At 41.2% G+C, this 13,555-nt stretch overlaps 1 protein-coding gene across 1 annotated transcript in view; it reads left to right on the top strand.

Moving 5' to 3' along the window:
• LOC128735597 (E3 ubiquitin-protein ligase goliath) overlaps positions 1-13,555 on the top strand; it is an 85,477-nt gene that overhangs the window by 65,500 nt on the left and 6,422 nt on the right. Inside the window, exons 4-7 of the mRNA XM_053830080.1 lie at positions 4,343-4,460; positions 4,835-4,906; positions 5,004-5,080; positions 5,161-5,257. Of these exons, the coding sequence (XP_053686055.1) occupies positions 4,343-4,460; positions 4,835-4,906; positions 5,004-5,080; positions 5,161-5,257 (364 nt within the window). The remainder of the gene's footprint in view (positions 1-4,342; positions 4,461-4,834; positions 4,907-5,003; positions 5,081-5,160; positions 5,258-13,555) is intronic.

Genomic DNA, 13,555 nt, shown 5'->3' on the forward strand with positions numbered 1-13,555 from the left:
GTTTGGACAGTTTTTCCTCCAGCATCACGTTCGATGGAACAGCATTCCGAGGAAACAGCGAATCCCGTCACCGTCGGTCATCTGTAACTCCGTCATTAGACATCGCTTTTCGATTGTTTGTAAGGTTGATTTAGTATGTACCACGTCTTCAGCATTTACCTTAAAAAATCACTGTACGTTGGCGTTTTGCTATAAATACAAACACTGTTCGTTTGTGCTTTCGATAAATCTACTGTGAAACCTGAAACTGGTCGTTGCATGCTTTTGAGCCATGCAGTGACTTGTCCAACTGACACACAAACCGTCGCACCGTTCGAGGCCCTCTATTCGGTTTTCTATTTAGAAGAGCTATGACTACGGCCATTTGTTAGGCCACAATTTTTTTCCAGTTGACCTGGCGATTCGAAGGTGGTCTAACAAGCCACTCGTCGTATGTTCGAATATCCACTGGGAGAAACAAGCTGGCGGTTCGTACCGGGCTACTGTGACTGGTTCCTTTTTCAACTCATTAACAATCTCTGAATTCTTCCTCCGATTTATTCGATCCGTTGTTACAGCTCTGTCTTCCGTACTTTCATAAACTGTCGGAGCCTCTACTTTTTCATCGATTGTAAGGTCGCATATGATAATATCGACTGTGAAGAGTTATGGAAAGTAATGGACAAAACGGTTTGGAGTACAGTGCTGTGTGAGGGTATCGGGTGCGTCTAGTCCGTATGAAACATGCAAGGGACGTTGACAAGACGATGGTGTTTTCTGCCTCCCTATCAACATTGCGCTACACAGACAAACAGATTAACCTGGATAGAACAAGAACCGAACTTGGACAGAACAAGGCCGAAACTTGGACTGAACTCGGACAGAACTTGATCAGAAATTGGGCAGAATTCGGGCAGAACTTGGACAGAACATGGACAGAACATGGACAGAACATGGACAGAATTTGAACTGAACTTGGACGGAACTCGAAAAGAACTCGGATAGAACTTGGATAGAACTCGGGCGGAACTCGAACAGAACTTAAACAGAATTCGAGCAGAACTTGGACAGAACTTGGACTGCACTTCGAAGGAATTCAGACAGAACTTAAACAGACCTTGGACAAACTTGAACAGAACTTGGGCAGAATTTTGACAACTTGGAAACTTAGAAAGAACATGGACAGAACTTAAACAGAACCTAAGCAAAGCATGGCTTGGGCAGATTTTGCACAGAACTTGGACAGAGCTTGAACTGAACTTGGACAGCACTTGAAGTGCACTAGAACAGAACTTGGTCAAAGCTTGAACAGAACTTGAACTGTACTAGGACAGAACTTCGATAGAATTTGGACAGAACATAGACATATCTTGGACAACCTAGAAACTTGGACAAAACTTGAACAGAACTTGGATAGAACTAAAACTTAAATTGAACAGACCTTGAACAGAACTTAGACAGAGCTTGGACAGAATTTGCACAGAACTAGGACAACACTGAACACTGGACAGAAGTTAAACTGACTTTAGACAGAACTTAAACTGAACTTAGACAGAAATCAGAGAGATCTCGGACAGAACTTGAACAGACCTTGAGCAGAACTTGCACAGAACGTGGACAGAGTTTTAACAGACCTTGTACAGAACTTGGAGAGAATTTAGACAGAACTTGGACAGAATTCAGAAAATAGAAAAATATTAATATAATAGCATACTACAAAACATTACAGAAGTAAGAAGGTCTCTGCCTACGGGCACGAACGACGGGTTGACGTAGAAATACGAATATAGATACAATTCGATAATGCTGAAGATTTTTTAAATAAATATCTTATTTTGAAGATTTCTATGTGAGACCTGTAGCACCAGATAGCTTTTGATATTGCTTATTGCATGAAAAATGTTACATTCAAAAGCGCGCAAACGGTCATAAAAGTGCTAGGGCCTATTTCTAATTCCCGTCGTAGTAAGTAAAGGCATTCTAATTTATATCATTTACTGGATGGATTTAATGAATACTCCAAAATTTGTACTGATTTGACTAAAACACACTTACCTTCCAATCCGTGAACTTTGAAATCACTGAAAAGCGATTATTAAAGCATATTATTGAAATTACGCAGCTGACTTTATTTCTTAAATTCGTCGTACCGTTTTAAAGTCCGTCTATTAAAAATTTTCATCGTCCGAACTAAAAATCATAACAATGTTTACGAAGCTAACGCGCATGTATTTGTGTAGGACGGCATGACAGATGTTATTCTGCAAAATTTCGGCAGATCAGGCAAGTTTTCCTAGCTGTAGAGTAACGACAATGCCTTGCGTGATTTATTTTCTTTTATGAATGACGGAAATTGAAACGATCAGTCGACATTTTCTTCTTCGTAGCACGAAAAAACGTTGGGGCTGCTAGGACTTCTTTAATGATAAAAATCATTTAAATAGATCTCAGCTCACTTTGATTGATCGCGTATGATAGACAACAAACTAAAATATTGGGGAATAACTAGTTTTGCATTGTGTGTCATAAAAATGCTGATATTTTTAATGATTTGTGTTGGATAGGACGGGAATAGGCAATTACGACGAAGCAGCAACATACCCTATTTTAGATTGAATCGCTTTGGTATCTTCGGACACTTTTTGCTCATACTCCAAGCAATAAGTACGCTTTTATAAGCGATTGTGCACTTTTGAATTTTTCTGGCAGTCAGCACTCAGCAATAACTGGCTAAAATCTATACACCAGTTGATAAATACGTTTATTAACTTCAATTAACCAATGATTTGCTTTCATCAATTTCTTCGAAAATACTAGCAAGCACCATTTATAATGTCAAATTGATTTGAAATACGACTGTCTTTCAACTAGCACGTGAATACCGGTATTGATATTATGCTAGTTTAAAGATTATCAAGTATTATCATCGTTCTCTGTACCTTGCAAGTTTAATTGGCACTCTGCATTTTTGTTATTTTTGTATTCGACTGTAATACAACCAAAAGTATGTAAGGAACTCCGTTGCTAGTCTTGGAATGAAGATCTCCACTATTAAAATGTCGTCTGCCTGCATCATGTCACAAGCTCGAATATTCTGTCTATCATATCGTCGGACTGTACATTCTTACAGTATTTCGGTACAATCGATTGAGGGGAAGAGATGGTTGGGCTCTTTTCTTTAAGGGTTTACTTTTAGGACGTCAAGTTCGTATAGGTTCGATGTTCAGGTAATAAAATCGACCAACCACGTGTTTTATGGCTTAACCTCGAAATGAAGTCAGGCATATACAATTAATATTTTTTGAAACGGTAGTTCTTTTACAATAGACGAAGGGACGGTAGAAAAGTAATGGAAATTTTAGAGTGAAGGTAAAAGAGCGGAAAGGTGAGAGAGGGAGTGCGGTGTTAGAGGTAGGAGTCATAACGACTACTTGTTAAGCGTAGCTACTAATAACCCTCTCCCCACACTCTCACCTTTCCGTTCTTTCACCTTCACTCTAAAACTAAAATTTTCATTCTTTTCTTCTACCGTCCCTTCCCTACAGCAGTTTTTACTTTCAGGACATCAACATCGTCCAGACTCAAACGAAAGAAACAGTACCTGACCTGTTGGGGCGGGAAGTCTCTGTCACTTTTTTTATATCGTAGTAAACGAAACCACAGCAAAAGCGTGCCTACATGTGATTGGTTGATTAATTAATGATAATGCCTAATATTTACGCTTATTTCGATTGTGACTTGATGAATTTCTATTGTAGGTACAGGTCGAACTGGATTATATACAGATAGATCGAAGTTCCAAGATCGAGCAAATATCCCTAGAATTATTTTATTGCAGTAGATAATGTGTTTGAACTTCCACAGTTTTCAAGAGTTTGACGAACAAAAATGAGTACTAAAAGTTCCATTTTATTTTGTTTTGAAACCTTCATTTAATTATTTTTTGCCAAGAGCTTTTGTGTCTCTAGATACAGCAAAGCAAAGCCTGGATGTTACATTTCGTTATCGAAACTTGATCTGATCTTCTGTTTTTTACGACTGACTTCGCAGCCAGCTGTTAGATTACAGAACAATTGCGGGGCTAGTGCTACGACCCTATTGACTCGAACAGCCTCTTCCAGCTGAGATTGGAATATACAACGACTGGCGTTTACCTCAAGGTCAATTGAGGGACCAGATCCCGAGTCACGGAGCCTCCTATTTTATTAATTCTTAATAAATTAAGATTTGCCCTTAAAATATTGATTTACCAAAACGCTGGTGTAGATCCAAAGAATACTAACCTCGTAATATGACCACCCTCTACCCTTTGTTTATTTCACGCACAATCACTAAACTTCCGTTTCCGTCCTTCCGCACACAGAACGTCGGTGCTGTTCGTGTCCATCTCGTTCATCGTGCTGATGATCATCTCGCTGGTCTGGCTGGTGTTCTACTATGTGCAGCGGTTCCGATATTTGCAGACCAAAGATAAACAATCGGTAAGTAAACAACAAATGGTGGTCGTGCGCTTGGTTCTCCCCGTTTATGCAAGCATTTAATTACTGTCTAACGACGGGACCGCACCGTCGTCAGTCCGTTGATCGGTCAATAGATTGTGTAACCCGAGAGCTCAAACCGTGATTGATTGAGTTTGTCAGTTGTCGCTACCGTAGGGATTTGCTGATTTGATGCCAAGTCCCTAGTGACGAGCAAGAGTTATAGCGTTTCAATTCCGCTAACATTCACGGTATATGAAATTATGGAAGTCGATCCTACTTCAAATGCACGAACAGAACTCAAACAAACAAACCTGAATGACCGTCACGATTTAAAATTCACGTTTTTTATTCTTTTTCTTTTTGTTTTCTGACAGAGGCGACTATGTAACGTGGCGAAACGCATCATTGGTAAAATTCCTACCAAAAGTATTAAATCGGATGATAAGGTAGGTCCTTAAACTTTTGGCTGTGTGTTGTATGGTTTTACATAATCTTTGGACATCGCCGTTGACAATAAAATTGCATTATTTTCCAATTTCCCAGGAAATCGACAACGATTGCTGCGCCATCTGTATTGAACCCTACAAGGTAACCGATGTGATACGCGTTCTTCCCTGCAAGTAAGTAAACGACCGCCAGTTTTTGGACTGCCGTCTGGCCCACCGACCTGATGTTTTGTTTGTCTCTCTATTCACTTTAGACACGAATTCCACAAAATTTGCATAGATCCGTGGCTGCTGGAGCACCGGACCTGTCCGATGTGCAAGATGGACATCCTGAAGCACTATGGCTTTGTGGTGGGTTCCTCACATGGTTCCTCATCGTCCTCGTCCTCGTCAGCCCAGAATAATCCTATCATTGCCGACTACTTTAGCGTAGCGCCTCCACCGCCCCCTTCCAGTAGTTCAACCATATCGACATCGTCTGCTGCCGCTGGCAGCAATGCCGCCACAAATGTCCTCATCGGAAGCGGCAGCAGTCGAGCCGGTTTAAGCAATAGTTCTAGTACGAGTAGCAATAGTAGTAGCAATAGTAGCAGCGGTAGTAATAGCAGTCCAATCGATTCGGATCAGATTGTCACGATCATTATCAACATTAACAGCAACGATAGCGGTCCTCTTACCAGTGCTCCTCTTGTTGCAGTTCCGACCGGCAATGAGGTTGGCCGTAATGGCATTGGCAGTAACAATAATGACCCAAACGAAATTTGTACTCTCAACGATAGACGGCAAACTGCCGAAGTTTGATCTCCCAACGGAACTGATTAGCAGGTGATGTACGTTATTCAGAGCGATTTTGTACTAAAGCTAGTCTAAGCGAAGTATCACTATGTATGTATAATGTAAGGAAAAAATATGTTTCAAGTGGTTTCGCACGCACCGTCCGGAAAAGGAAAATCGCAGGAAGATTTTAGCATTATGATAAACAACAAACGGTGCGATACATATCTAGTTTGAATCCGTTCTTAAACAATTGGTCCATAGGAGTCAAACGATCCAGTGCCATTTATTTAAGCTCAATCCATACAAACGACCACACACACGCGTACGTCACAGATCGATCACGTTTTGCACTTAACCAAGAACAACCTTGCTCAATCCGGGTCGATCAAACTTAAGAGTATTTGAAGTTACAGGAAAAAAGAAAACAAAACAAAATATATTGTAAACATTTTTAAGCACTACTACTTATAGCACGACAAGGAAACAAATTAGTTTGTAAGACGCTGTGATACACAATTGAGACATAAAATTTAAGGTCATATTATTACTGCTACTGCTATTATGACGAACTCGTTTTTGCGCTACAGTAAAGGCTCAAGCACAACGGATAAGGTCACGGCTGCGGGTCTGGAAATCTGACTGTCAAATTTCTACAACGTAGACAGGACCGATTCCCTTTGTTTTTGAACCTTGAGCGAATCAGGGGTGTTTGATTTTGAAGAGGATCGCTTTTTTCCATGGAAATCTTTTTCATGCAACTATCTGTTAACAGTTTTATATCTATCAACTACAAAATAATTACTACTTAGTACGCGAATATTTCTATTTACTACTACCATGTATCGAATTCAAGTTTAGTTCTCTTTGTATTGCTCAGTTCATCCATTATTGCTCTGCTGCTTTAATTTACCGTTCAAACAATTTACGGACGAATGAGTGAGTCATGTGAAAGAGAGAGAGAGCAAGAGCGATTTTGAGCGAGTCAAGCGAACGTTCGAATGAGAAGCCAAATCCGGTCCAAACAGCAGATTAGACTAATCGGTGTTCTTGATATAGAGTTGAGTTCTTATCGAGTGCAATAATCGTAATCATATTTTTTTTCTGTGAGAAAGGATAATAAAAAGCATTATAGTTTTATATTCTACCTTGCATTTTCTGTTACTTTTAGTGTTCCATTAGATTCCTTTCTTCTCTGATACATTTTCCGCACTGCATCCTTCTGTACTCACCCGGTTCGTTATCGAATCGGTTCTATACCAATTGGTTCGAAGCTTTTTGCATGCAACATCCATCTTGGTTTGGTTCTGTTCTTCTGTTCGGTTCAGCTCGCGACGCAACATCGCATCGTGTCATTTCGGTGGTTAGGTTTCGATCTCGGCTTGTGAAGAATGTCACCGACCGACCGACCAACCAACCGGTTCGTGTATCGGCTAGTAGTAGCATGTGTCGCTTTTCCAAAAGCAATGTTGCACGTCAAAAGATTTAGCGTCGTGGTCGTGGATTTTCACGTCCGCCGGTCCGGTATGCACGTAACTAGCTTTGCACACCCGGTAGTTTAGGCGTGTAACAACGGATGGCGCTCGGAAGTGACACGCGGAAAGTGAGCAGTTTTGCGGAAATTGACCAACGCGGGTGTGATTTAGTTCAGTTTCTGTATTCTGTACTGTAAGGTAAATTTTCTTGCGCTTGTGTATTGTTTCTAATTATCTTCTTTGCTTGTTATTACGATTGCTAACAATTCTGGTGTGATTTTTTCCTGTATTTAACCATTTGTAGATTGAAAAGCGATCAGAAAAATTAGAAAAGTAGTGACGAAAAATGCATTTTGGATTTATTTTAAATTGTAGCGCTAGAAATTAAAACGACGATTTATGTAACAGCTTACAAGTTCCTATTTTATTTTGATCGGCTGTCAAAATCAGAACAGATTTTGTACTTTCTCCGACAATTCTTTACGTTACGTTACTTTACCTAAACAAAGACAATTGACAAAGGGCAGACAGTATTAAATCCTTGATAAAGATTACAAAATATAGTCGAAACGTCGGAGAAAGTACAAATTCTGTTTTGATTTAGTAAGACTGACAGCTAATAAAAAAAGGGAATTTCACAGTCGACAGTGCTTACAAGTTCCATAAACTCTATCCACGGATAACAGACATTCACATTTTACTTGGCTAAGGTGCAGTAATCAAAAGAGCAAAATCAAACCAAAAAAGTGCCAAGCCTGCTCATGGTACTAACGGAGTCCCTGCGTCAGCCGACCAAGTCAGCGGCCACCAGTCGTCCCTGCCCTGTGTGCTGGTGTGGTGACAGTTTCTTCCAATACAGTGATGCATACAAATGCAATTGTAATCCGAACATGTATTCCGCTGATATATTTTCCGCTCCCAGATTGGGATTTCTACGTGCTGGGAGTTCTGTTTTGAAACTTTCTGCACACGCCAATGACGCGGTGGGTATTTGCAAGTGCTATCAGAATGTACGAGGTTTCAGAACTAAAGTAGACTTGTACCTTGCATCTAATAATTGCAACTGTGATGTGATCTTGCTAACTGAAACCGGCTTGGATGGCTGCACCGATGCCTTTCAACTGTTTGGACGCACCTTCAACGTGTAACGTTGTGATTGTAGCTCGAGGAATAGTAACAAAAGTAATTTTGTAGCATATTGATTCCCGTTGTTCAACAGTTCCCTGATTCGCAGGTCTATTTAAGGCATAGAAATTGTCTCGAACAAGTCTGTGTATCTGCTACTATTAAAGGCATGAACTTGTTACTTGCCGCAGCTTACAGCTCACCTGATAGAAACATGATTGTCAAGTTTATCCCCTCAATCCGTGAGTTACGTGACGAAGGGTCTTTAGAAGAAAGAATTCTCATTTGAAGAGACTATAACCAACCGCAAATTTCATTGTTTAATAGGGAGCACGGAGAACAGTACAACAAACCTCTCTCACTTCCTGCTGCTAGTGCTTCTGTGATTCTGAATAAACTGTGAACGGTGAATAAACTAATTCACCGCGTAATTACCTAGAACCAGCGTTACTAACCGGTTTTTATAAAAATCTGGAAAACGAGAATAAAAATGTCTGGAAAAAATCTGGCTGTCATTTGATCTAATGGAAGACAATGTTTGAAAAACGTCTTTTTTGCCTGATTAGGCATCAAAAAGTCTGGAAAATCCAGACAAATCTGGAAGGTTGGCAACGCTGCCTAGAACTAACACTTAATCTCATTTAGTGTCTTTCTGAACAAGACCAGCTTGGTTTTAAGCCGGGTCGTTCTGTGGCGACTAATTTGGTGAATTTTACTAGTACCTGAATCTCACGACTGGAAGCTGGAACTCACATTAACGCTGTGCTCCCGGTTATTAAGGCCGTTTTCGACACAGTAGATCATCGAATACTCCCACGCAAGATCTCTAAACCGGCCAAAATAGATGTATCTAATAGACTGATTTCATGGTTGAGCTAGAATTAGACCGCACTTCACGTGTTAGGTTAGGTTCCACAGTTTCTCGTGCTGAATGCGCGTAGTATATCTAATGTTTCCACAAGGCAGTAACCTGGGGCCTTTGCTATTCGCCTTGTACTTCAATGACATTGCTATTCTGTTGGGTTTCGGATGCGCTCTGGTATACGATCTGAAGTTAAATTTCGTTGTAAAATCTATACCTGTGCTAGAAAACCAGACGTGTATGGAACGTGTACAACAAAATTTCGTATCGTCCGGAGACGTCTACCTAGGGGTCTACCTAACATTGGCGTCTTGTCCACTACGTAGACCGATGCCGGTTTAAGAATTTAGGGATCACTAGAGAGTCATCGGAGGATTTGACAAGCAACTGTTGATGAATATGATGATAATCCCATTGGATTATGTACGGCTTTTATTTTCGTTGGTCTTCAGCAACCCGACTTCTCGTTTGAGCTGTTGAAGATCAAGTGCTTGTGCAACTGAGGTGTTCATCGAAGAACCTATCACCTGTCGACCACCTCGCACTCGTCTCTTACCAGGTTCCTTTCCTCGTCTCTACACATGTCACGATTCGGTGTATAACCCTTACAAGATTAGTTCAATTTCTCGTAAAACTTATGCGTGTCATCAGCTTGGAATACTTGTACTAATTTTTCACAATCTCAGTCCTTTTGGTATTTTTAACTCCTTAGTCTCAACCGGTTCCTTGCTCATCGGTATTTGGCCAAGCTCTCCCCAGTGGCAGGGCTCAAATAGTCTTACCAAGTCCTTTTATTCTCTCTACTCGTATTCCCCATTCCCCCGTATTCCCCCGTCAAACCCATTTCATACACACCTAATACCGTAGCGTCTTCGATGGTGGCAATACCTAACATTTCGAACGGTCATCTTGTGAACATGGTCAATCTGGTTTACTGTACGTTAGTCAGGTGATGCTTATGGGCAATTTTGCATTAAAATTTTATCAACTGGCAACTCTATCGTATGTTGATCGCTCGCGATTAGAGTACTGAATTGAGAGACTGACCAGGTCACTCAAAATGCATACTGCGAAATGAAACTGTGCGATGCGCACTCGCCACTCTCAAGCACATGAAACGGTAGGTACTTTTCAGCTTACCTAGGTAGCTTTTGGTTCCTAACGCCGATGACCACACCGGTCCGCCATACCTAAGTATGGACTGGACCACGTTGGCTAAAAGCCTTCGCTTGCTGCCATATACCGCAGAGCTATTAGACATCATACGAGACAATGCCGAAATAGCTGTGGAAGCCTTCTTGCAGGCATAGTCGACGTGGCTCGCGAACTTGAGCTTGTCGTCGACCATGACTCACAGGAGTTTTAAGAAATAGTGACGAAATAGTGCAGTTCCCGACGCTGATATTTGCTTGCTGCACCGACTTGCGGTTGTTCACCACGATAACCTACGTTTTATGTTGCGCTAGGTCCAGTTTCCTGGATCGCATCCAATCTTCAACAATGCTTATAGAGTGGGCAGCCGTCAACTCAACCTCTCTGATAGATTCACCGTAGACTTCCAAGGTGATATCGTCCGCAAAGCCGACAATCACCATCCCTACCGGAAACTTTAGCTTCAACACCTCGTCATACATGACGTTCCACAACACCGGGCCCAGTATGGAACCTTGCTGAACCCCTGAGGTGATTGGAACGCATTTCTGACCCTCCTCCGTGTTGTAGCATAGCACACGATTCTGGAAATAATTTTCCAGAATTCTGTACAGCGACACCGGCACTTGGACGTTCCGAAGCGAGCTGGCTATGGAGTCCCAGCTAGCGCTATTAAACGCATTTCTCACGTTGAGCGTGACAACTGCGCAATAACGAATACCTTGCCGGTAGTATCGAGCAGACAGATCGGCCTATATGACGAGGGGACACCCGGAGGTTTTCCCGGCTTCGGCAATAGGACCAGGTTCTGTCGCTTCCATCTGTCCGGGAAGTGGCCAGCTTCCAGGCATCTATTCATTACTGCCCCGAATAATTCGGGAGCCTCTAAAATAGCAGCTTTAATGGCCATATTCGGGATACCGTCTGGCCCCGGTGCCTTGCTCACCTTTAGGGGTTTAGCGATATCAATGAGTTCCTCGTTCGAAACCGTCGCTTCCTCCTCAACCTTTAAACCGCCGTTGCCCATGTTACTTTGGATGTTCGGCATGGAGGCCGACCATCTTACGCTATGGTTTGAGATACTGGAACGTCGGCCGTGGGACGACTCAGCGGCCTGAGGCCAGGGCCTTGGCTCGTGGCGCGGAAAGATGTCCTCGGTGGTTCGCTCCAGTATCTCTGGCGATCGCTCTGCGGGCGCCATCACGCCCTTGGTCGTTTCCCATTATGACTCTGTTTGCTTCTTGTGATCGGCGGTTTTCGGCGAAAATAAATTCAAATTCAAGTGCCAGTCTGTCCGTACGTTTCGAGTTACTTACTGGCTTTCACTCATCATCTGCGGACACTAAAAACGATGTATTTAACAAATTACACATATTACAAATTAAATTTAAATTCAGACTTACACATTTTGCGTCTTAACACTACACACTCTATCTCTTTACAAACACATAATACATAAACTATCTTCTGTTCTGCTTTCTCCCAAGTTTTTGTATCACAGGGTTGTAGGCGGTTTTGAAAGCTACAGAATCAATTTGTTTGTTTACGATGTTATCCTCACCTCTAATCTTAATATGAAACGTTTCAGCAATCAGCCTGGTGTTATGTTTGGAAATCTTTTCTACTATTTTAGCCTCGTCAAAATTAAATTTATGTCCTGTTTCGTAAAAGTGTTGCGTCAAACCTGTACCACCAACTGTTTTAGATTTTATCGTATATTTATGCTGTTCAATTCGTTTGTGCAAAAACTGACTAGTTTCTCCTATGTATGACTTTTGACATTGTCCGCAACTGATTTCGTACACTACATTTGTGTTTTTGTCCTTTGTGATTTTATCTTTTAGTTTTGTAAATAAAACGTCTTTTACTTTATCAGTTGGTTTGTGAGATACGTCAATATTGAATTGCTTCAAATACCTACATAGCTTTTCACCCAAACCGGCAACATAGGGAATTGTTACAAATTGTTTAGTTGTTTCTTTGGTCGGTACCTCTAGCGTGTTGTACATTCTATGTAATCTTTGTTTTATAATCTCTTGTACAAAATATCTAGGATAATTATTTTTAAATAACATAGATTTAACTGTTAGTAATGTTTTTGGTCTGAAATTAGCATCTGTTAACTTTAAGGCCCTGTCAACTAAAGCAACTGCAGTATTTTTCTTATGACAAAACGGACTGACTGAGTTGTAATCCAAATATCTACTATTCGGATCTTTCGGCGACCACTCTGTTGTTATTTTCCCTTCATGTCTTCGTAGGATGGTGTCTAGGAATTTCAACTGTTCATTCATCTCCAACTCGACGGTGAACTGCATTCTCTGGTGGAAACTATTAAAGACGCCAAGGATCTCGTCCACATGTTCAGCTTCGGCGCCCATTATACAGTCATCTACATAGCGCATATAGAAAACAGGGTTTACTCCACGTTGTTCTAGTTTTTCCAAGGCCGCCTGTTCTATACGTTCCAGCACAATGTTTGCAACTACCGGAGAAAGAGGTGAACCCATTGGAATTCCAAATTTTTGCCGGAAAAATCCACCATTGTACTGGAAAAAGGTTGATTCCAGTACCACTTTTAGCATTTCCATAAAACTACATTTTTCGATACAAGTATGCTGCTCTATTTCATTCCATCGTTGATCAACCGATTCCAGCGCGAAGTCCACAGGCACGTTTGTGAAAAGAGAAACTACGTCCAAGGAAAACAGAATGGTATTTGGCTGCAAATTTTGTTCACGTATATCGTTCACAAATTCGAAACTGTTTGTTATATGATGCGGCGTTTTTCCCACAATATGATTCAGGATATTAGACAGATATTTTGCCATTCTGTACGTCGCCGTTCCGATAGTTGAGACTATTATTCTTAATGGTCTACCCTCTTTGTGCGTCTTAGGTAGTCCATATACTCGTGGCGGGTTGCAATTAAACAATTTCAGCTGCCCCTTTACAGATGGTTCAATATAGCCTTCGTTACACCACTTGTCAATGATTAAATTGATTTTCTTTAAGGTAACAGTTGTGGGATCTCTGATTAGACGTTCGTAGGTTTCATCATCATTAACAAGCGATTGCATTTTCGTATCATATTCGCCACGATCCATAATGACAATTGTTTTACCTTTATCTGCTTTTGTAACCAACAGATCGCTACGATTTTTCAGAAAACGCCTGGATTTCTGCAAATCCTGTCGCAAACATTCATTCTCATCATGAAACTGCAGTTGCTTTAGTTGACAGGGCCTTAAAGTTAACAGA

This window comes from Sabethes cyaneus, chromosome 2 (genome assembly GCF_943734655.1).
Source record: "Sabethes cyaneus chromosome 2, idSabCyanKW18_F2, whole genome shotgun sequence".
NCBI classification, from domain to species: domain Eukaryota; kingdom Metazoa; phylum Arthropoda; class Insecta; order Diptera; family Culicidae; genus Sabethes; species Sabethes cyaneus.